The following is a 25,683-nucleotide window of genomic DNA, read 5'->3' on the forward strand; positions in this document are numbered from 1 at the left end:
ATAAGTATATTCTTATAAGGCAAGGACTGAAGCAAAATTCAAACACGAATTTTAAATTCAATATGTTTATTATTATTCTAGAGAGTATTTACATTAATTCATTCAATAATAATTAATTATTATTATAAATCTATACAATACATTCGTCTATCACACTTTAGCCTAATAAGCACAGCCTTTACATTTTTCTAATACGTTGTTAAATAGTGTCGCCAGAATGAAAAAAATTGGTTTGTCTATTCTACTTTTTAACTAGACTTTTACAATTATACAGAATTATACATAAATACAAAAAAAAAATACATATTCGGAAACTTAAATAAAATTGGTACTTACCAGAAAAAATCAAGAGGTATTTGTCTAGCACTAACAAAAATACTTTTATTCAGAGCAGCAAACAACAAACATTACAATACAAATGATTACAAAGAGAATAGAAATACAAACACTTTTTTTTAAGAAAAGCATAGAACTAGGTATCTATTTGTCTTCAATCTATACCTAATCTTCTATTAGATTCTTTCTTCTAAATTCTTCTCTTAAAAATACCTTACTCTACTTGACTTTTAGCACTATTCATATTTAACGGTTTCATGTTTATTATTATTTAATTACCTATTATTATTATTAGTTAAGGTACAATTCTGTTGGACCTCGTAAGTCGGGGCATTTTAAAATAGACGACATATAAAAAATAATTATCTTCATTCACTCTAATTCTTATTTCAAAAATCATGGTCTTTGGTCTATGACTGCTGAATATTCTTCCTAAGTTTGTTCAGTTCATCCCACATCTCGTTCGGAAGGTCGTCGCCGACTTCTTCTTTGAAATATTTATCTATCGCGTCAGCCTGGAGAAATAAGGTTAATTATTAAATAGAAATGAAATAAAATAAATGGCGAAGTAACATTGATCAAGTTGATAATTCCATCTAACCTTTACTTAAAATGGTTTCCAAGGTTATGGTTTTGATGACTGAAAAAGCTTTGATTTTAAATTTTAATAGCTGTAGTTGAAAAGAAATTTTTTTTTACAGTCAATGACGATAACGAAAATCATAAATCTAGGGCCTACCTTCTACCACTCAAAAATGATCTCCATTCAATGACTATAAGGAAACCCCCAAAAAACCTCTTTAATCTTTTTTTTACCTCCTGCATCCAGAAGTCTTTAGGTATGCTGAAGAGTTCCTTTATATTAACAGCTTCCAAGTTGCTGGTGTTAAGCGCGCCAGGAGCCGGTACAAAGCCGAGCGGGGTGGACTCGTGGCAGGGCTCGTTGTCACATCGGCGCAGCACCCAGTCCAATACGCGGGAATTCTCGCCGAAGCCTGGCCAGAGGAATTTACCCTGGAGAAAAGAGATTATTTTTGTTATATGTCGTTTACTACGCTCTTTACATCCACGACTCCCGGACGGTTACGTGAGCTCAAAATATTCTTCGAAAAACGTGGGTAGGCCACAATTTTTTTGTAGGTACAACTTGCACCACCAACTTATCTGTTCAGGTGGGAAAAATTGGAGCTAGAGCCGCGTCAGCCGCCATTTCAAAATCCACGCGCACGAAGTTTCCTTTTTGAAAGAAAACGCTTTTCGGAGGAGAAACTCATAAGGAACATTAGTAAAATTCTCTCAGTGTGCGTACCTACCTAATGCAAGCTGCGTTCACGATAGAGTCGCAACCAGGGCATATGGCTCAATAGGTTATTTGTATTGCATAGACATCTTTAATAATACACCATAAAGACGCAATGAAGTTATTGAAAATCGTCCACATAACGCATTAAAGCTATCAAAGAGCGTGGTCTCGGGCCATAGATTTTACCTGTTCATCTTTCCTGAACCAGTTGACGTGGAAGATCTTGGGCATGTGTCGCCCAGCCTGCGGCATGGACAGCCAGTGGCGGAGGTAGTCGCCGAAGTTGTAGCCGAAGAATGGACGCATGGCGAACGGATCGTGCATCACCACTTTTCCCTGGAAAGAAGAAATCCATTTTAGAAAAAAGTGTTCTCAAAGAGTCAAAGAGTGAACATAAAGTGAAACTCAAGATCGGATCGCTTGGTGAATTACCTTAAAATTCCGACAATTTCGAGAACTTTAAACGCAAGATACGAGAATCTTAATGAACACAGATCGAGGATCTTGGTTGAGTACCAAGTATGATTAATTTATTCCCTTCGACTTGGTCTGAGTAGAATTGGAGGTTTTTAGGAGCTCATTAGATCTTGTTGCAATCTTTCAAATTCCATTTTTGGTTTTTACGTAAATTTCTAGACCCAGCGGTTAACACCTACCCACGTTAATATGTCAATCAGTCAGTTTCTCTCTGCTCTTATAATTTTAGAAATTGCACGCAATCTACCTGAAGTGATGTGTTCTGGTTTATACAAAACGCTAGGTACTTAGGTACCTATACCCACTACGATTCTACTTGACGTTCGTAAATATACAAGTGGGGAAATATGTTTGTCTGTCTGTCATCTATCACAATTTACAATATAAGTTAACAAGAGTTTGAGACCAGTAAACTGCGGAATTGTATCCCAGTTTTCAACTTTTCTACAGTGTAATGAGGACACAATGTAGAAAAAAAAAATGTTGCTAGAATCAAGTAATCTATGATACTTACAGCATGCTCAGCAGCCGCTGTAGCCTCGGACCTCATGGCCGCCCCCATGAACACGCCATGTTGCCAGTCCCTCGCTTCCACCACCAGCGGCACGCCGGCCGGCCTTCTGCCTCCCAGCAGGATCGCTGATATCGGGACTCCTTCAGGGCTTTCCCAGTCCCCATCTATGATTGGGCACTGTTCCGCTGGAGTACAGAATCTGGGAAAGATATGACAACGTTAGATATGCCTCTTTAAAATATCTTAAGATGCATATCCGTATGTCAGACGTAAAGTTTGGTTTTTAAGAATGTTGCTAAACCCTGTAGGTATCTCTTCAAACAGTGGAATAAGTTAGCTCTGTCAGTAAATTGTTTCCCATCCCCAGGAATTTTTCCAGCAGATTTTCTTAAAGCTGGGATTTTACCATCGAGAGATCCTCATCCCCACGGCAAAAGTGAGCCGCTTTTTATATTAGAATTGAGGATTTGAGACCCGGAGATCAAAGTGTATACAATAATTTGTACCTACATACACTTTGAACTCCGGTACAATACCAATTGGAAATCGGCTCTTCCTTAATGGCTTAAGTGGACGGTACGATTAGGTTTGAGATTTTAGAGTTCAAGCGACGTCTGATGAAAACTCGTCGTACCTAGAGTTAGGATGAGCTGCCGGGGTCTTCTTGCTAGGGTCCCAGGGTTGTCCCTTCCAGTCGATCAAAGCCTCGGGCGCTTTGCCCATGCCCTCCCACCACACTCCGCCTTCTGCAGTTTCCGCCACGTTCGTGAACACCGTGTTACTGAATATGGACGCCATAGCGATAGGGTTGGTTGCCGTGGAGGTTCCTGAGGAATAAAATGGTGTGATTAGCAACTTTTGTATTTCAAGTTATAGAGAAAAGGTCTGAAGGTTCGAGTTAGTCGGCATGAGAAACTGGCATTCATGCAATTATCCTTGTGGGTTTTAGGTCTGAGACTTGTAGGTCTTTACACGTTTTGTCGTTTCAGCGATATAGAAGATGGTTGCCTGGACAGGGAATTTTCCTATTAGAATCGTCTAATTGGAAAAAATGCTATTAGACGATTCTAATGTGAAGAATGATGATGAATGAGTTATCTAATCGTCGTCTTATGGTGTTCTTAGGAACGCGTTTCTGTCCAATATCCTCTCTAGGCATTAAAAGGACTGCATAAACTCGTTGAAAATTATCCTTATTTTTCATTAGGACCGCACAGTCCTCTTTGTAAATAAGTCTAACTAGTTTCTAGTGATTTCCTACCCTAGCATCAAAATCTGTCCGACCCAGTGGCGCCATGATAGCCATTAAAAACCAGTTTATTAGAAAGAAGGAGATTTACCTGGTGCAACTCCAAAGAATCCATTCTCGGGGTTGATAGCCCTCAATACTCCGTTCTTGTCGAACTTCATCCACGCAATATCATCTCCCACACACTCCACCTTGTACCCGGGCAGCGTAGGGGTCATCATGGCCAGGTTGGTCTTCCCGCAGGCTGAGGGGAAGGCCGCTGCGATGTAGCGCTTGCGGCCTTTCGGGTCCGTTATACCGACGATCTGGAAAAAAAGTACAGGATTAGGTCTTTGAGCCATTTGCAATTGGACGTGTTTTCTAAAAACGTTCCTAAAACGTTCCGTTCTAAAGAGTAGGAATATTGGGTTATTGATTCTTTTGGTCCTTCGAGCCAGACTTTTACATAATATTATCCAATAAGAAAAAAATATGGTTTTATTATGTAGCTAAGTAGTTGAAATTATCACTTACCAGCATATGCTCAGCCAACCAGCCCTCACGTCTTGCCAAAACGGATCCCAATCGTAGAGCGAAACATTTCTTTCCAAGCAAACTGTTGCCTCCATATCCGCTACCTGTAGATAGATAGATAGATAGATTGATTTTTGAGAAATCAAAATAAGTTCTACTTAGAGAAAGTTATAATTTTCCTGATTCTTACAGCGTGTTAAATCCTATAACAATATGTCAAATGAGACATTATGTAGTATCTCTATGTGTAGTATCAAATAGTTATTGCCATAGAGATTATTTCGTTGTCTCTGCTACTCGACAAACGTTTAAACTTTAAATGTTAGTTCACAGAAAGTATTTTGCGCAATATGAGTTCATTTTCACGATCAGCTATTTTCAGGGTTGTCAAATAAATTCTCTAAGTCCTCATAGGTCTCAAGAGGTGCATGCGCTATGAGGTGCATTATTTTTTGGCTCTGTCTCTATCACACATCGGTTCTAATCTCAGCTTGCCGAAATGTTACGAACATTAGGTACCTATCTAATACCTTGTGTTTTCTGTAGGTATCATTAGGGGATAAGTATTATATCATTTGCAAAATCATGTAAAAAGAATAGTGAGACTCACCATAGCTGATGATCTCATTGTCAAGGGGCCGGTGTAGGATGATGGTGCGTTGGGGATCGCAGGGCCAGCCGGTGGTGCTGGTTCCATGAGTGCGCCCCACGGAGTGCAAGCAGCGTACGAAGTGTTCGTCTTTGCGGAGGGCATCCAAAACTTTGCTACCTGAGGGATAAAAATATAAAATCTATGAAATATTGGGCAACCCTAGGTAGTTTATATTTGTTTGACGATAGCAAATCTTCAGCAAGGTGATTTGTAACTCGCATTGGTAAGTATACGCAGGTATCAAATGACTGTTCCAGACCACAATAATTTTTTTACTTATGCTGATTAGGTATATACTTTTTCTCAAACCAATATGAATATAATATTTACCTGAGTAAAGGATGAGCAGAATAATTAAGGAATGCTGAATTTAAGTAGATATATACCTATAGTACGCGACAGGTTGAGATGGCAATCGGGGTGGGGACGCCCCGCACACTCGCACATCACCCGTGCTAAACCGGTGCAGGTCACGTGCGGGTATGCGGGGTGTCCCCCCGCCTCATACCCCGTTTACCATCTCGACCTGTTGCGAACTACGAGTACCTACCAAGTTTGACATTTCTTTTTTAAAATAATACAGCGGTGCTCTTTTAAGTTGAGACTCATATGCAAAAATATCTTATCCATACTAATATTATAAATGCGAAAATGTGTCTGTCTGTCTGTCTGTCTGCTACGCTTTCACGGCTTAACCGCTGAACCGATTTTAATGAAATTTTGTACGGACTTAGGATACATTCCGGGGAAAGACATAGGCTGCTTTTTATCCCGGAAAATCAAACAGTTCCCACGGGATCTTTAAAAACATAAATCCACGCGGACGAAGTCGCGGGCATCCTCTAGTTGCAAATAATAGAGAAACTCCTCCTTTTTTAGAAGTCGGTTAGAAACAAGATGGAAGCAAAAAGAATGATCACTTTGGAAAGCTTACCCATTCTGGTCATAACGCGCATAGAGTAGACGACGTATGGCGAATCGGTCACTTCCACGCCGATCTTCGAAAGCGGAGATCCTACAGGTCCCATAGAGAACGGGATCACGTACATGGTGCGTCCTGTACCAAACCAAAAATATATTAATGTGTGTAATTTAATCACAAAACATTATAAACTTGGGTTGATACCTATTTAGTATTTACCAAACTGTCTCAAGCAAAAAACTACAGCTCTCTAAAGGGTATGGGTTCAATAAAAAGTGTCATGTCCCGTCCAGCTTCTCCCTATTGCATCTTAGACTGCATAATTACTTACCACCAGGTAAGATGGCAGTCAACGGCTACTATGTATCTGAATTTTAAAAAATCGATAGACGTTGCGGTTGGGATGCCAAAGTGCTAGAATCGCCACCTCGTAAGGGAAATGTGCAGCGTTGGAAGGCCTCCCACTAGATGGAAAGACGACATCAAACGAGTCGTAGAGAGACGCTAGATTCAGGCGTAAGACCGCGGCGTGTGATATTTATTACAAGATACCTAAATTACCTATATCCAGCAGTAAAGGCCGATTCACACCAAGCGCGTACATGTGCTACGTCCGTAGTGACGCGCGTGAATCCGTAAACATAACTGCACGCATTACGTCTATGCGAACGTCAAGCGATATGCCATGTCAGTTCCATACATTACAACGCAATGGTACGCGCTACGTCTACACTTACGCAGCATGTGTGAACAAGCTGTAAACGTTTATAGGTTGATAATGATGATGACATAGAAACTTATATTCACTCACCGCGCATGCATCCAGGGAACCTCTCAGCAACAGCCTTGTCGTAGTCAATGGGCGTGATGTGGTTACCCAGCGCCGACTTCTGGCCGGCGCGGGCCACTGGCACCACGTCTCTCTCGTGCTCCGAGCAGATGAATGTTTTGGATTCCACGCGCGCCACGTCCGCTGGGTCCGTGCGGGTTAACCAGCTGGAAAGATGTACTTTTTTGAAAAAGTCCTTTTAAAAATACCACCGCGGACGGACGATTCATTATTTAGGTACAGATACGTAGATAACATATTATAAATATATTTTTGAAATCTACACATTCAATATAAATAAGTAATGTTTTACTTTCAGGAATGTGGGCCACTATAGAAATAAGTAGGTATTGTACACAGTCTACCAGATTTCATATTAATCTCGATAAAATTTCAATTAGGTACCTATCCAAGTTCTTATTTTTTTTCTGTATTTGTATTAAGTATATTTGTTTTCCACATCCCTAGATTAAGAACAGATCCCCATTAACCACCATGATGGACTTTGTCAACACGTCATTCAACTGCGATAACGATACACCAGGCGACACCTCATATTTCAAAATCTGATGAATAGTTTGGTAAAATGTGAAGGACCTTTAAAACTCCACCACTGTTGAACGTTGGGAAGAAAGTTCTTACCAGTTGTCATAAAGGTCTTACCAGTTGTCATAAAGTTCTTACCAGTTGTCATATTTGGGCAGGGGTTTGACAGTGCCCTGCTGCTGCATGAGGTGCAGCAACGCAGTGGCTTCGCCTTCAGACCCGTCGCACACGTGCACGTGTTCCGGCTCACAGAGCGCTGCGCTGCGCTCTACAAAGGCTCGGACCTACGGACAAATAAATTCGTACTTAGGTATTTATTTGTACTTAGGTATTACATATAATATATAGGTACTCGCAGCTACCGGCGGCTTTCTCGGTGAAAAAATCCGCCGTTTTTCCTTGTCTGTAGTATACAAGGGGCATCAGCTGTGCATAATATCAGCTTTCTAGCTCCAAAAATTTGGGCTGGGCGTTAAGTAAGGACTTTCATTTTTTTAACTTAGGTAGGTAGGTAAAAATAAACTGACTGACTGACATAATCGCTGGGTCTAGAAACTTAAGATTGCATGTTGTTAGATATTCTCTATAGAGTCACCCAGTAGAACCGATTTTCAGAAATTATATTTGAGCGTTTGAGATTACATAGTTTTCTTATATAATATAGGTACTCTAGCATCCCAAAATAGGACTACTGATTATGGAAAATTATCCATAAACCTCTAAGGACCTACTAATCAACTCATTTCTTTCCAAATTAATATTGCATTAAGGTTGGGGTGGCCACGAACCAAATTACAAATCCAGGACAAAACTAAAACTAACGAAATTGTGCAACTAAAACAAATAATAAAGAATTTACTTTCTAACTATTTTTTAAACTTTACTTTTCGTGTAGCAATAAAATTGTACGTTAAAGAATGGCTAATCAAAAATGGAGACTATAAAAAATATGACATATTAAGTTAAAATCCGTAAACTTGGATTAGACCTTCTGAATTGGCTGTGATTAATTTTTCTATGTACCTTAGGAGTCAAAGCAGCGAGTTGAGGGCTTAGCTTGGAACCGCGAAGAGCAGCCTGGTGCGCAGCCCTGCTGCAGCCCAGCGCCACTTGCGCACATCTGAGGAACAAAGCACCTGTTAGAAATACTACCTATTACCTACCACACATAATAGCACCTTCCAGATACAGAAGGAGATGACAAAGCGAAACATTTAAATAAATGGCGACTCTTTTTACGACGCATTAAAGTGCAATTCAGCTCGCACAGCGCTGCGGCCAAAATTTTATAATCACCTCTCTTTCTATGGCGTCATAAGAGATCTTTCTATCTCTCATAACTCAGACATAAGTGCCATGAAGAGGCGCACAAGCCCTAGGTACATTTCTCAGGTCACGTGACGGTGTGCCCGGTCTGCTATTACAATACTATTTACTACAACTGTGGTCTTCACAATATAAGCATTGGTTAGGCATTTTTAAGACACAAAAATAAGGATAAAAGATACAGGAAAATGTATATAAGTACAAAATGAAATTGGATATTTCCAAAGTGATACCCCCTTATTATAAAAGTACCAACCTACGATTTCCTCAAATTATAAATAGCTGTAAAGTGTAACTTTGAACCCATAATAAGTAAGTATACTTAATTACAAGGACTTTTGCTTATATTTTTAAAAATAATACTCATATTATCTATTTCTCGTTAGTAGGTAGGTAACTGAACCTGATTGATTTGTGATTTTACTGGTCCCAATTTTAAATAAGTGAGATATACTATGTATACATGCCTGTATTTATCATTCGTTCTATTCTGTTTTAATATAAATAAAAACTTACGCAATATCTAACAAATATTCACTTCCTATTGATTATATAACTTTAACATTTATACCTAATATAAATTCTTTGTTGTTTAGATCCTCTAAACTGCCATTCAATACGACCTTGGTTGTAAAGTTAGTTTTCCATTACGAATACGGAATATTCCTATGAGTTCAAACTTCAAACTGAAAATGTGATATCAAATTAATTAGCTATCTCATTATATATTTTCGATTGACAATGGAGACTAGGTATATTAAACAATCGTTTGAGCGAAGTAATAACCTGTTTGTTCGACTCAATTATTTTTGAATTTAAATGTGTTATTAATTTGATCATATTTAAGAAAGTATTTATTTATTTTAGTTTATTAACAATATACCTACCTACAGATTCTAAAACCTAACATTTTAATAAAATATTTAAAAAAAACTTACTTGGCGGCCTTCCTGACGTAGTCTTCTGGGATAGCTTTAATATTCAGCATTTTGTACAATATTTATTTAAATTAATTAAAATTAAAAATACTTTTCAGGTAAATTTAAAAAATAAAACAAAGCTAAATTTTATCCAAATTACTGAAACTGAACAAAAATATCAGCCAGTTATAAAATCTTGATTTATTGAATCTGTCACCCATTTAATTATAAGGAACAAATGACGGGAACTATCAAATACTAGTGCTATTAGTTCAAATGCGTGCGCGCATTATATAGAATGGGAGTGTGCAAATGGCGGCTTCTTATTGGTGGAAATCGCGGGTGGGGCTCTGACGTAAGCAAAGCTACATATATTGCAAACTGTACATAGAAAAAACAAGTTGATTTAGTTGTTTTCAATGTCTTAAATTACGTTCCATAGTAGGTATGTGAGAGAGGTACTAGGTTGTAACAGTACGGCGTGGTTTCGTCAGATCGATCAAAGCTCAAGGTTGCATTGCGTCATCTTTTTTGCTTTAATGATAATCAAAGTTGATACGTTGCATGTTTTGCGGAAAAGTGCGTGTGCCAAAGCGACTCTAAGTAACGTGTGCAACACAAATATGTTATTGCAAAAACGTTCAAAACAATAACATAATCTAAATGATAACATCTCTAACTGTAAACTGCTAGGTATTTTTTCTGGTACCTACTTATCTACTTAGAGTCTCTAACACAGTATAAGTAGTTCGAATACTCGCTTTGGTCATTATGTCCAGGAATGGATTTGCAGTCCGATTTATTAAGGAAATTAATAATTATATATGTAATTTTGTCAATCAAGCATCCATTTGACTTCTGACAAAATTGCCTACTAAGCAAATCCCATTTAATCATCATGATCAACCCATTTCGGCCCCACTACTGAGTACGGGTCTCCTCTCAGAATGAGAAGGGTTTAGGCCATAGTCTGCCACGCTGGCCCACTGCGGATTGGTAGACTTCACACTCTTTTGAGAACATGGAGAACTCTCAGGTTTCCTAACGAATTTTTCCTTTACCGTTAAAACAAGTGACATTTAATTGCTTAAAACGCACATAACTGAAAAGTTAGTTGTGCGTGCCCGGGATCGAACCCCCGACCTCCGATTAGGAGGCGGACGTTCTAACCACTAGGCTATGACAGCTATCCCATTTAATACCTCATCATAAATCATAACTAAGGTTGGGAGGTATTAAGCTGGAGAAGTTGTCATTATCTTGCCGATAAACGTCCACTGCTGAACATAAAATGTACGACTCCGTAGGTCTGTTGCATGGATTTTCGGTTTCCACCGAACAGGTTTTGTGGCGCATATGTCCAGCGACTTCAAGATCGTCCGTCTACTTAGTGGGGGTCTCCTAAGTCATAACGCAGTGTTTTCTAGTGACGGCTTGTTATTCCAGTTAGCTTCTGACCTTAAAATTTTAATCTCATCTTCGAGCCTCCGGTATGCACCCTGTCCATTGCGACCCGTTGAGCTGTGTCAGTTACCCTGGTTCATCTGTTCATCTCTCTGATTTGGGAACTAATTTGATCACGTAGTGTCAGAGTAGTCTCGAGAGTTATCTCGAATTGGTTGTTATCTATTTTTCCCCTTCATTTGCTTCTTTCTAGGTATATTTTGTGACGTGCCTTCTTATCGTGATACGGACGCGTAAATATGAAGTTATATTACGTGTTATTGTGTTTCTATGCAAACTTGGTGATATGAACTCTGTCTTTGATAAAAGATTTTGGTAAAACTCATTTTAAGTTTGGACGTCATATTACTAGCCAAAGTTCAGAGCGTCAATCGTCAATCGAATGCAGTGGGCATATTATTTACCTTCACAAAGCTCACACCAATGAGAGAGGAAGCCTTCGATAAATTACGGAGTAGGTATTTCAATGCTCTTTATTTGGTGACTAGCGGCCCGCCCCGGCTTCGCACGGGTGCAAGTCAAAGTTGTAATTTATCGTAAAACTAATGGAAAAGTGGTTATAATGGCTAACATATAAATGTTTGGTTTATACTATCGCGGATTTTTTTGTAGGCATTATTGAGTTCTACAACTTTTCTATAGAAGTCAACCATACATCTCTAACCATTTAGGCAGCGTTCGCGAGAATCGTTAACGTACGGCAGTTTTTTCGACGCCTTACTCCACAATTTTCACTACCACGAAAAATCCTATCTATTTTCCGGGATAAAATATAGCCTATACGGATTCGGAAGAATCCCTCTAAGTAGTGGTAAAAGAAATTTTGAAATCGGTCCAGTAGTTTTTGAGCCTATTCAATACAAACATACAAAAATACAAAAATACAAAGGTTTCCTCTTTATAATATTAGTATAGACAAGTTAGCGCTTGACCACAGAATATTGCTTGGCACAGGTTTGACTACCATGTTTAACGATGTTGTCTAATATACTAGTTAATGTGACACTAAACCACTTCAAAATAATTATCCAAACTTAAAAAATATATATTTATGAATAATTACGCGGCTCAATTTAGAACAAAAATGTTGAAGTAGGTAAGTAGGTACATTATGTACCTACCCAGCTAGCTAATAATACATAATATACAACTGGTCTTGAAGGCCATCAGTTTTTCTAGGTTCAGTTCTTTGTTCCTGGAGCAGGAAGCTCCAATAAGTTGATACATACTTTAGTGTCTACATTCACTATAACACAAAGCACCCTGGTGTATTAAAATGAGCATACACGCACGTAGGTTCAACGACTCAAATCAACAAGTCAATAATTGTCTGTCAATATAATATAAGAAGTGGAATAATACTAGAGTAATAAACACATATTCTGTTATAAAAACAACAATATCTCCATAAAGGGAACTTTGATTAGATATATAGAAAGGGACAAAGAAAAACACCTAATAAGAAAGGTTTTATTTTGATTGAGATCTAGCTACGAAAAATTTGATACTTGTTTATATTTTAAACTTTTGTAATATTAATTTACCTACACTGAAGGTTTCTAAACCTTAGACAGCATATCAAAAATTTAGTAGCTGGTGGGACTGAAACCCGTATTTTGGCTGTGATTAGCCAGATCAAAGGGATGCGGAAGAAAATTAAAGAACTAAATTATTATATTTTTTGAATTAAATTGCTATAACTAGGTATATCTACAAATCTTTCATAAATATGTAGTACAATACAAAAATAAACTAAGGTAAACTCAAACTGTGGAATAGACTTTTGGATGATACAAAAGCAAGTTTGATCGTAGGTACTAGCATATATAAAATTATTAATAGGTACATATAGTTAGTACGTATTTAATAGAAAATTTCCATACAACTATTTATATTTTAAAGGCTAGAGCAATTAATATTAAATCAAATTCAATATTAGTTGGTAGGTAGGTTGGTAGTAGGTTTCCATTTCAAAGGTAGGTGTGTCAAACGAGTTCTTAAAAAATCTCGTCTTACAAGTTACCTTATGTAGGTATCCTACTTAGCTCGACCACTAATGTTTGGTTATAAAGTTTATATTGGCATATAAAATTTGATTAATTGAAACCGCTTTAAAAAGGTAAAGGTGAATGACGCTTATCACTGTGTGTAGCAACAACATTTAAAGCAGGAATATAATATAATAATAATATATTTGCTATCATATACACCTATATTATGAAACTCGTGTACTTAGTAACAAACTTGAGGCGTCCTCACAATTAAAGTCAGCTTTTTTAAATATGTTTATGCCCGCAAATGCAATGCATTCCCCCCCGCCTAAAGTAAATGATAAAAGCAATATTATAAAGCTATGGAAAACACAGCACCATGTCTAAACATCACGCTTTTCAAACTAGGACAAATCCGACAAAATACGGACAGATAGTAACCCTACACAAAAATATTGTCATAGTCGTTTTAAAAAAAATAAATATTCTGTAATTTATAATTATAAATTAATAGACCATTAATATGTACCTAGTACAATTTATTTTATACATTTTTAAATTACAATAGGTACGTATTTTTAAATACCTATGTTGTTTTTACTTTCATTAATGTAGTGATTAATGAAAGTAAAAACAACGAAAATATTTACGGTGATATGCCCACAACTTCGATCGCGTGGATCCAGATTTTTTTTTAATCCCATGGGAACTCATTGATTTTCCAGGTTAAAAGCAGCCTACATGTATGTCGATCAAGGGTATAATCTGTTTCCATGTAATTTTCAGCAAAACTCGTTTGGTAGTTTTTATGTGAAAGATTAACAAACATACACACACATACACACAAACTTTCGCCTTCATAATATATTAGTGTGATTGCAGTAGATGCTCTTCTTACATAGGTATATACTAGGTATAAATAAACTTAAAAATAGGTAATTTATAATTATTGTGAGGAAAATAACCGACGTAGATAAAAAGGGTCTGTCCCAGACTAGAGTTCAAGAAGGTCAGCGATGTCAGCGATAAACAAACTGACTGACACGCGTTGACCAAAGATCACTTTACCAGCCACTGTACAAATTAGAACATTGCTCATAGGTCACTATTAGTAACTTACTACCTAACTACATACAAACTTACCACCCATATATTTAACTCTTTTTTAATTTGATTTTAACTTTGTAATATTTATAATTTATTCATGAGGAGTGAAATTGGCTGGATGGTAGGTAGGTAAGCATTACAAAGATATAGAGTTTATTAGACCCTGATATAAGCATTCTACCATCTAGTGAGGTGTATGAAGATTTTCAATTTACTAGGTAGGTACCAGAGTAGGTACCTACCTACTAAGCTAATAACTACAGCGACTTGAAATTACCCAGTTTTTTGAGAAATCTCGTGGGAACTCTTCGATTTTTCCGGGATAAAAAGAGGCCTATGTCCGTTCCCGGGATGCAAGCTATATCTGCCCCTACCTACCAAACGTCAAAATCGGTAAAAATGCATAATAAGTACCTACCTACTCACGCGCCATTTTAACTTTTTGTATAAACTGTCATGTCACAAGTGTAAATTAAAAATTTATAACACCCCCGACAAGTGAAGGTTACGGTAGGTAATAGCTAGAAAAGAGCTGATAACTTTCAAACGGCTGAACCGATTTTCTTGAATTATGGCTAAGAACACTCTCGATCAAGACACCTTAACAAAAAAAACTAAATTAAAATCGGTTCATTAGTTTAGGAGCTACGATGCCACAGACACACACACACAGATACACAGATACACACGTCAAACTTATAACACCCCTCTGTTTTGGTCGGGGGTTAAAAAGTGCGATTGAATCGTATTTTTAACATGACGCATGAGTTCTCATTTTGTACGGACTTTACATAATATGTATGGATGGGCTGTGAAAAGTTACAGACATTATAGACATGCATATTTTAGCATTTACAATATTAGCACACATTATTAGTATAAGTAGGTATTTTATTCCACATAATTAATTAGATAAATAGGTAATTATAACATAACTTATGACGATAATATTGACAATAGCAAAAGCAGCCGGGTTCGCGACCCAGACGAGGTTGGATCGATCAAGGCTTGGATGAGATTGAGAACTGAGGAGCCATAATGCTCACTTTGAACCTTGATAATATAGTTAAGCTAACTACATAGCGGCGATAGTTTTAACATCAGCATTCTATTCCGGAGGTCGGGGGTTCGATTCTGGTCCAGTCGGAGTTATGTGAGTTTATCACTTTAATTATCACTTGCTTTAACGGTAAAAGAAAACATCGTGAGGAAGGAGGTCTGATAATCATACTTTTCATACTTCATACTAATATTATAAAGGCGAAAGTTTGTATGTGTGTGTGTGTGTATGTTTGTTACTCCTTCACGCAAAAACTACTGGACGGATTTGGCTGAGAATGAAGATAGATTATATACCCTGGATTAGCACATAGGCTACTTTTTATCCCGGAAAATCAAAGAGTTCCCGCGGGATTTTTAAAAAAACCTTCACCCACGCGAACGAAGTCGCGGGCATCAGCTAGTTTTCCATAATGTTCTCAAACGTTTGTGAGGTCTGCCAATCCGCAGACTATGGCCTAAACAAGATCCGAGCTTAGTAGTGGGCCGGTGACAGGTTGATCATGATAATTGTTATGACAGGATAATTGTTTCTTTCCTGCTTTCTTTTATTTCATCGAAGATAAAACCATTAAAACAAGCTTAGCTAGGTAGTGCATTTGAATTTAGACCTCGCATCGTGGCATTTTGGTAGGTAGGTACATAAGACAAGAACCACATAGGTCTTATCTTACTTACCTACTACATTAGTACGCTTTCCAACTTGCGTCAAAAGCATGCGCTAATTTTTTTTATTTATAATTTAGAGATTAGCACATGGTTGCCATTAGGCCTACTGGACCGACTAGGACTGTGTGTATATTAATTTATATAGGTACTTATGTAATATTATGAACCACGCGCTACTATTCTCGATCAAGGGATGGGGGTACGAATATCCCTTCGATATTGCGTGAAAAATGGAGGTGTGCAAAGATTATGAACTTGTCTAGTGTCTACCATCTACTACCTATATTATACTAGGTAGTACACGTGCAAGGCATAATTAAAAATTTCACCGCCGGCCCTAAATGAAAATTTTCCATATTAATTGCCTATTACGACTTCGTCACAATATTAAAACGTGTCGCTAGTAATTTTTATCAATATAGGTAGGTGTAGGTGCCTACCTAGCTATACAAATATTATAACACTCGATAAAATATCAATCTATTATTATCACATAGATCCGGGTATTTATCAATTTAATTGCTATTAAAAATAAGCTTTACTCAGACGCTCTAGAATGTAGTCAACGACAAATACTTATGTAGCTAGATAGGTTCCTACGTAAATGACCAAAATTTTCCATCTAGCATTTATCCTGGTTTAAACACTTAGTACCTACATACGCATGGATTTAAATTTTTAAATCCCCGCGAAAAAGCAAAGAGTTCCCTCTTTGTTTTTCTGGGCTCAAAACTAGCCTATGTCACTATCCAGGTCTTTTAAATTCGAGAAGTTAGTAGAGTAGGTACGAGTAAGGTGCCTACCTACAATTGCAAAAAATCACGCCAATCCGTTGCTCCGTTGCAGCATTTTTTTAAATTATTTTAGTAGAAGTAACTACCTACCTACCTAATGTTATACCAACTATCCAATTAAATGATATATTTTCTATACGTTAGTAAGAGTATAGTAGGTATATAGTTAAGAGAACTTTAAAGTCGGTTAGGTACATATAAAAAAATATCTTCTTCTTCTTTTGTTTAGTGGCTAAAAAAAATATTTGTATTTTCGGAAAAAATATCTTTTCGAAAACAGCCGTCGTCATAAGTAGCGATATTCTTTGTAGGTACTTCTTGTAGATTTTTTCCCTATATAGATTTGCATTCGGGTAATCAGACCATTATATGTAGTCATTTGGAAAAATACAAAGATTAATTTTATCGTATCAAAAACAGCCTTTTGCCGGTCATGCTATTCTATTCTGGGTAATCAGCAGTTATCGGTTATGATGAAATAGGGGCTCGCGGCCGCGCCTCTGCTATTAACTGAACTTTGCTCTGTGATTGGCACTAATTATAATAACACTTTAGGCTTCTTACATACGGTGGTGCTATTATTACATGCAACAGTTATTTTAATGATGAAATAGGGGCTTGCAGTCGTGTTTTTCGATTAACTGAACTCTGTCTGTTATTGGCATTTATAGCACTTTAGGCTTTTTAAATACGCAGCTGATAGTGCCCGGTCGCTAGAAACTTCTCAACCAGCCCGGCTAGCATGGGCAGTAGATAAAAATTATATCCCCCGATTATATCCACTGATGTCATACAAATCAGTGGATACTATCGGGGATATAATTTTTAGCTACTGCCTATGCTAGCCGGGCAGGTAGTAAAATTTCATTTCCACTAAATAGGTATATATTGAGATGTGTTATATTATCTCCATCCCAAATTTCAGCCCAATCCGTCCGCTAGTTATTTATTGCGAGAAAGAGTTACACGCACACATACACACACGCACACGCACGCACACACACACACACCAATGTTCACCTTTATAATATTAGTGTGATAATCATCATTTCTATTGTAGTAGAAAGTGTAACAAGGTAACATAACTACAAAACCGCATGATATACCTACCTGAGTAGGTATGTATATCCTTTTTTTATGTCACTACCCATACTATTAATGCGGATGTATGTTTGTTTGTTAATTTGTTGGCTTGTCCTTCAATCACTTCGCAACGAAACCACAGATCAACTTGACTTATCCAACTTCTCTATCTACTCTTTATCCTACAAAATTGAAGAGTTCCCACGGAATTTTAAAAACCTTAAACACCGTGGACAAACTTGCTGTCATCAGCTAGTACAGAACATATATTACATACAATATGTATGTAATATATGTTCTGTACATATTATATACAGTATTAGGTATATACCAAGTCTAGTACTTTCTAAGCCTGATATAATAATACGATAGGTATTCAAGGTAAAACTAAAAAACAAGTTTCAAATTATTATCATGTTGCTACGTTGCGTTGCCACGAATGATGACTTTTAAACAAAAATTAATACATATGTTTACTTTCAAAACGCGATTACTTTTCATAATAAAATACTCGTTTATCTTTATCGACGCGAAGTATTCCATAATTATTAAAACTGTAAGATGGTCTCGGCGTATTCCACTGCGTATATAAATACAGCTGATAAGGCAGTCATGATGAAACAGGGGGCGTGCGACCGTGCCTCCTTGATAACTGAACTTCGCACTTTTGATTACAGGTTTAAGGGTGTTTACAAACGGAACGAGTTGAAGGCGGTAATAAACCTGACCCATACTAATCCGAGGCCGGAGTCACTTGAGCATACCTAAGAAATATACGACGGTAGTGCGCTCCTTTGATGGCATTCTTGTAACTCTTCATTGTTACGCGATAGAAAGAGAGGAGTTTATCAAATTTTAGGGTTGAATTGCACGTCATTGCGTCATAACAAGAGTCGCTATTAATTTAAAGGCTGGAGTTGCAGAGTGATCTTTCTGTACTTGGAACGAACTGTTCTACGTCCATACTATTACAGTTTCTGTTAGTTTTTCACAGTTTAACCGCTGAAAGGTATTTGATGTTGGCACAAGATAGCTTTAATTCTATTTTTGACGAACATAGCATAGCTACCTACGTTATATCCAGAGGATAGTTAGGTGAGCAAAAGGTAAAGAAATTGCAGCTTTTTAAAGTTTTTAAACTCCAGACATTATTTAGGTTAAAACAGATCTCAAAAACTACTCACATACCAGAAAAAAAGTTGAGTTAAAAAAAAACAACACATGGAAAAATGCAGTTTTGCTAGCTAAGTTATAAAAAATAATTATATGTACTTACTTTTTTGATAGTCTTCTTAACAACAACACCATTTTGATTTTTGTAGACTTTTCTTTATTGATTCTGGAAAACAGAAAATAATTTTTAGACTTGTGCATCCTACTATTTAAAAAGACATTCTCGAAATATGCATTGTACCCATAATTTAAATTATGGGTGTTAGCTGGAATTCGAATAATTTTGCAGCTCTCACAGTATGTACTTAGCTATCAGCTCTTATATAGACCAAAACAAGAACACAATATAAATACATAATATTCTAAACAAAAACATAATTTACTTAATTAAAAACGGTTTGTCGAAGTATTTGATATTTGACACTAATGTATAAGGTCATAAAAAAATAATTATAATTTCCAATCAACATTTATCTAGCTATGAACTATGTATTTATTTATCTTCACCCAAGTTTGAAGCTATAGACAAGTAACCTATGAATAGACAACATTCCTGCATAATAAAGTGTAGAGCGGCAAAGAACTGCAAATGAAGTAATAAAACGTTGAGTTGTGGTCCGCCTTATAATCTCTCGTAACTGGTAAAACTAGTCAAATGTCAAATATTCACTTATTTAACCTTCGAAAAAATAATACTTACATGGAAAAATCAGTTTTAAATACAATCTGTATTGGAAACGGATTTTTCCATTTAGTATTTTGAAAAAAATTGGTGAAAAATGTAGGTAGGTACCTAATACGAGTACATACCTACCTATTGTATGCAGTAATTTTTTGCATAATATCTAACAGCTATACCTACCTAGATATGAAAAGCAAGCCTGTATTTACCTACTAAAGTTAATATTTTACGGGTGCATGTACTAAAGTACCTATTAATTTTTTTTATTGTTTTTACCAAAGTCATGAAACACATTAAAAATTAGAATTATCTTGAAACGTGACACAATCTAATGTAAGTAGGTACATTTATTTATTATCTTTAATGTATTTTCAATGTTATCTACGAATTCGAAGGTATATTCGAAGGAATATCTATCGATTACCCTTAGGGCCAGCGCAAGCAGACGGAGTGAAGTCGAGCTTTTTTTGAACACTGGTGCTGTTACACATACCTACAAGTAATTGAGCCGGTGTAACTTTGAAACTTGAAACTACGGACGTTTTGGAAGAGCCGAGGAGCGCGCGAAGGTTCTTCTCATAACTGTACTACATACCGCGGAAATTGTTATACTGAAAAGTAAGCACTGTTATGCCGAAGTAAATAAAGCTTTGTTTGAGTCGTTATTTGTTACCAAGCAAGTCGCCGCCGCGCCTCAGCTCTGCCGGTGTGCCTTGCGCCTAAGGCTCCATTCAAATTGAAGCGTGTTCGATAATAATAATTTGACGCAAGCATAGAATAGAATAGAATAGAATAGAATAGAATAGATTTTTATTCAAATAAACTTTTACAAGTGCTTTTGAATCGTCAAATAATTTACCACTGGTTCGGAATGCCAACGGCATACCAACGTACACCTGCCACAAACAAAAACATTCCAATTTTCCTCTGCCAGGAATCGAACCCTGGACCGCTTATAAAACTGTAGCGCTTGTCATTGCGCCAGGGAGGTCGTAATATATATTTTTTTTAATTTATAGACTAGTGCTTGGCTGTCATACATTTTAGCAAGTAATGATGCACTCTTGGTGCGCGTTTGCCTAGAAAATGCTTATTCACTCTTGACTTGACTGTACGGTGTACCCGTATTAAGTGTGGATATGAATTCTTATTGTTAAGCAAAACTGTTTTAGGATATAAAACTAAAGTGAGAGGGAAACGCCAAGGTCCCTGAGAGTGCATTATCGATTGCCTCACTTGGCGCTCGCACGTCACTACTATAACATCGTTAGGCCAGTGACGTAGGATGTCGATATTTATCAAAACAACGATACTGTTCCGCGTTATTTCGCTATAATTTGCAACAACATTGATTTATTTGTTATTATCAAGAGTTTATAGGCTGACGAAAATAATAATTTTCCGTTTACGTAAATAAGACTCAATTCATGGGACGTGTTCTCTGGAGTGGAGACCGCGTACCGGTGTAGGACGACCTCCAGCACGCTGCGCCAATGACCTGAAGAAGGTGGCGGGAAGCGGATGGATGAGGAAGGCAGAGGACTGTGTTTGGTGGCGCACTCTTGGAAATGCCTATGTCAAGCAGTGGACGCATGCAGGCTGATGGAATGGAATGGAACTCATTGGTAGAATCGGCAGATCGTAACAAAGCATGGAACCTGAAAGATTGTAACACAGTCCTACATAGATTAGGTTCAACTCCAAGTTCAAGTCAGTAATAAGTATTTGATTGTTTTGTCGTAGAACTTGTACCTACCTACTTTAGATAAAGTACCCTTTTTTATTAAGGCGGAAGAAGAAAAAATTATCAATATTACCCATAACACTTAATTTTTTAAATTATCTATTTAATTAAAACGCTTACTCTTTACCTACTAATCTAATATTATATTGGATAAATATTTAAATTATTTTCTAGCTCCACTGCACTAAATAAAAGTTTGAGGCAACCTCCATATTTAGAAAGACAAGGAGAATTTCAGTGGTCAAATGACTACACTAAACCATAACTTAATTTAACAGGGGTCTAAGTACTTACGTAGTACCTACTAATTGTACATTTTGTGGTCTAAGTAAGATTATAGGATATGCAGTGTCCTTTTGTCCGTATGAAGTGCTCGCACTGACACCTATACTTTCGATAACATTGAAAATGGCAAACAGAGAGACCTACTAACCTAGCTAAAAGCCAGAAATCAGTCATATTAAATCAACTATTTTGAAATCAAGTTTCCTTCATCCTTAGGGTTGTCACTTAATTTAATAGAATGATTTGTCACATCATAATATTATGTAAGTTGATGTGAGTTAGGCAAACATGCTTAAAATTATGTAACGCCTAATTATGCAGTGCATATTTACTTAGTATGATAACTGAATACCTAAGTGTGTTTGGATAAGGACATATAATTACTATCAAGAAGAATTTTAGGTTTAGACGTAATTTGATAAGACTTGCCTTTGATAATACTATTAGATGATAGATCTGAAGAAGGCAAATAGAGATCACACTAATATTATAAAGGCGAAAGTTTGTGTGTGTATGTGTGTGTGTGTGTGTGTGTGTGTGTGTGTGTGTGTGTGTGTGTGTGTATGTTTGTTACTCCTTCACGCAAAAACTACTGGACGGATTGGGCTGAAATTTAGAATGGAGATAGATTATACCCTGGATTAGCACATAGGCTACTTTTTATCCCGGAAAATCAAAGAGTTCCCACAGGAATTTTAAAAAAACCTACATCCACGCGAACGAAATTGCGGGTATCAGCTAGTTGTTATATAAAAAAATATTAATTAATTATTAATTTGCTACTTATTTTATTTAAAAAATTGCGAATAATGACATTCATCATTTTTCGCGATATTTTTATCTTGTTCCTTCATCAAATTGGTCTTAACAACAATTTTTCATAAATTCAACTTTTAGGGCCAAACCCAAAACCGCGATGCGAATTCCGAACCGTATGGTCAAAACAACGTAGATGGGTTGTTCGAGCAACAGCAACTGAGAGGCACTTGGTTGTAAACCGTTGAATTTAGGCTGTTAATTTAAAGGTACTTTATCACACTAGACCTAGAGGTTATTGCTTAGATAAGTTACAACCCTAATCGTGTTTTACAGCAACTTTAGTTGCCAAATAACAACACCTACCAAGTAGGTAGATTAATGCAAGTCGTCCCTTCACCGGCAAGACAAATCCGCTGAAACCTTGAAAATACATATTAATGCATTTTATTCCTAACAAAGAAGCAATGCTGCCTGCATCGATTTTGGATGGCTGCTAGTATTGTACCTACCCCACATTCCACAATGCTTCGCTGCGGCGTGGTGATTTAGATGAGGTTTTATATTTAATTTAATTTATTTTAGCATTTCATTTTTATTCCATTTTAATTTAGATTTAAGTTTATTTTACTGTAGTTATCACTTATCAGTACATATTAGGTAATTATTGTGGTAGTGCAGTGTTGACATTACCATTTTTTTTTGAATTATACCTATATCTGCAGACATATCGGCATTTGTTACATAAACCCAAATCTTCAATAAGCGAAGTAAACGTAGATAATTATATCAAATTACTGGCAAAGGAAAAGCCCCGACACTCATGATGTCTAACACAATGTAAGTGACAAATAGGAAAAAGATCGAATTGATAACGGTAAGGTCCGAAAATCCACAAGTAGTTTTAGGATAAAAGGTCATAAACCCATGAAGCCAGGCCAAAGAACTGTAAACGAAGATATCCATCGCGGTATTCCAACATAAAAACTATCAGTTGTAATTCCAAGGAAGAAAGGGAGCGTGCACAAAGCGGTCGAACGAGATTGGATTGAAGCCTATCATTAAATTAACTGACGTAAGATGAACAAAGCTATTTAGATTACAAAAAACAGTTTCTAGGTCGCCGTGGATGAAGAAAAAAGAACCGTACATGAAAAAACTTTGCCGTTGGATTTAAAATAAGTACCTACCTAGTACCTACCTGCTCGAGGAATCTAATCACCATTCAAAGGAAAAAACACTATTTCATATACCTGGGGCAGAACCGTAAAATTGTCTATGGTTGGAGTCTCATTAGAAACAGAAAGAGTTTTTATTCAAATGCTTTTGGATCGTCAAAAGAATGGTTCGGAATGCGCTTCTTACAAAGCTTATTAAAATTTTATTATCAATCTGTATGTCTCGGGAGATTTGGGGATAGTACGTATATAGTTTTGGGTACTTAGGTTAAACGAAAAGATCTGGGAGCCTACTGCACAGCAGTATTATCTTAGGAAAACCCCCACCAGGGGTCAGCAGTCAGCACACTAGCTAGTAGCTATGAGGGTATATTCCACATAAAGAGAGAGGTATACCTAAATAAGACAGTAGATACAAGATACTGCGCAATACCTACTTACATACTGGAGCAAAAATCTTGTGGACAGTTCTTCATAGCTTCCACAACGCTCTCGTCATGTTGCAGCTACATTAAGGTTAACGTCAATGCACAACGCCATAATTATCGCGATAATCAACGCGTTAAACTGATTGGCCACTTAATGCCAATTGAGTTGGGGTTAAATACGTCTAACGCCAAACGGCATTATGAATGCCGTCGTACGTTGATCGTGGCTACATCTACGTTTAACGGGAAACGCCGTTGAACATCGCGTTGTTGACCGTTAATGTGACCGGGCATGAGAGCCTTTGCCCAGTTATGAGATAGGTACCTATTTATTATTACGCCACAGTATCAAGTAAAAGTAAATAAATATAATTTATCTCCGAACTATACTGTGAACACCATTCTGATGTAAGAATGTCCACCCATTACAAATCGTGTCCCAAAAATAATCTCTGACGACAAAAATACGTATGTACTTAGTAAGGTCATTTATTTAAATATATAATTAAAGTACCTATGTACTTTTTATCACAAAAAAAAACATGACGATGATAAAAAATATATTTACCTAGATGTAGGAACTTGGGTAAGATTTTTTTTAAATAGGTAGGTAAGTAAGTATTTACCTATTTCGCATTATTTTAAAATGTGTTTCAATTTTTGTCTATCCCCTTAACCGTAATTAAGCTATCGAGATTTCGAAAAGTTTTATATTATAACAGTTTCTATTGGAAGTGAATGCCTATAGTTAGGAAAATTTTGAATAGTTCTTATGTCGCGCATTCAAATATACACGAGTAGGAATTTGATAACCCTTTTATTTCGATAATGTTTTCATAACTAAGTAGGTACCTACATCGCTTGGTAACAAATCAACGGAAAATCTGCTCTTGAATAAAAGTTTTAAGGCCCTTGATTAGGCTCTTAACATGTTTTGAAAAATAATCTGAAACCTTTAAAAAAAAAAACAGTAAAACATGACGTGACGTGACTTGTTTAGCACTAAACAAGGCTGTAAAACAAATGAAAACCTGTAATTAATCCTATAAAATAACTAAACTATGCAATTCAAACTTAGGTTACATCCACACTAACCACAGATATCATACCGACTTTATGTCACTCAAAAGTAGGTCTTATAACGTCAAAATAAGTACCAATGTCAACTAATCAAACAATTAAATTAGAAAACAAGACTTACGGTTGACAACAGGGATGCGCTAGTGGAAACAACCGGTTTTCAACGCTCTATTTCCCCCGACACAGTAGAAATTAAAGACGTCTTGTATTGGGTATAGCTCGCGATAAACTACATTTGTTTCTCAATAACACAGCACTACACTTCGTTGTGCGATTGCTTGATTTCTGATTATAATTTCGACGCGGCCGTCGGTTTATTGCGATGATTTTGTTGATTTAATGAGATTTATCTTGTTGCTTTCTAAACTTAAGTTTGTCTACATTATAGCATATAATATAGAACTAATAGAATTATTCTACCTTTAAAATATTATACACAGATACTACAGTTACAATTCAACGTATAGGTAGAAGTAGGTATTATGTTTTTCCTTACCTTACCACAATTTTTTTAACTTAAGTAAGTATTTCACCCTTAAAGCAACCCTGGTAACGGGCAGTCATTTATTTGAAGCACGCTCGAAGGTGTCAAAAGGTTCCCTG

General features: G+C 36.7%; 1 protein-coding gene and 2 long non-coding RNA genes across 4 annotated transcripts in view; 1 reads left to right on the forward strand and 2 right to left on the reverse strand.

Annotated features, from left to right (window-relative positions):
* LOC123865565 overlaps positions 1 to 25,683 on the reverse strand; it is a 417,170-nt gene that overhangs the window by 228,068 nt on the left and 163,419 nt on the right. The gene's annotated exons all lie outside the window — the stretch shown is intronic.
* Positions 50 to 25,370, reverse strand: LOC123865536 (phosphoenolpyruvate carboxykinase [GTP]-like). 2 transcript variants are annotated; one of them, XM_045906624.1, is made up of 14 exons: positions 25,202 to 25,370; positions 19,031 to 19,093; positions 8,365 to 8,461; positions 7,480 to 7,625; positions 6,778 to 6,962; positions 5,979 to 6,101; positions 5,003 to 5,161; positions 4,393 to 4,496; positions 3,971 to 4,184; positions 3,265 to 3,457; positions 2,631 to 2,829; positions 1,826 to 1,975; positions 1,153 to 1,350; positions 50 to 851 (listed from the first exon to the last, which is right to left on the reverse strand). In XM_045906624.1, the coding sequence occupies exons 2-14, from the start codon at positions 19,060 to 19,062 to the stop codon at positions 747 to 749; spliced, it is 1,905 nt and encodes a 634-aa protein (XP_045762580.1). In that variant the 5' UTR covers positions 19,063 to 19,093; positions 25,202 to 25,370; the 3' UTR covers positions 50 to 746. The 2 variants fall into 2 exon arrangements, with proteins under 2 accessions (XP_045762580.1, XP_045762579.1); XM_045906623.1 differs by lacking the exons at positions 19,031 to 19,093; positions 25,202 to 25,370 and adding an exon at positions 9,606 to 9,864.
* Positions 1,358 to 22,124, forward strand: LOC123865564. Its single transcript, XR_006795991.1, has 3 exons — positions 1,358 to 1,567; positions 15,596 to 15,611; positions 22,114 to 22,124. It is a non-coding gene; the product is annotated as an uncharacterized LOC123865564 (long non-coding RNA).

Source organism: Maniola jurtina, chromosome 5, assembly GCF_905333055.1.
Source record: "Maniola jurtina chromosome 5, ilManJurt1.1, whole genome shotgun sequence".
Taxonomy (NCBI): Eukaryota; Metazoa; Arthropoda; class Insecta; order Lepidoptera; family Nymphalidae; genus Maniola; species Maniola jurtina.

Bases quoted from the DNA above. Each gene is read 5' to 3' on its own strand.
- LOC123865536 (XM_045906623.1), bottom strand. From the start codon at position 9,655: ATGCTGAATATTAAAGCTATCCCAGAAGACTACGTCAGGAAGGCCGCC. The intron at 7,626-8,364 runs GTACATAGAAAA...ATTTGTCCGTAG, and splicing joins TCGCTGCTTTGACTCCTAAG to GTCCGAGCCTTTGTAGAGCG. The intron at 4,185-4,392 runs GTAAGTGATAAT...CTTTTTTTCCAG, and splicing joins GGTTGGCTGAGCATATGCTG to ATCGTCGGTATAACGGACCC.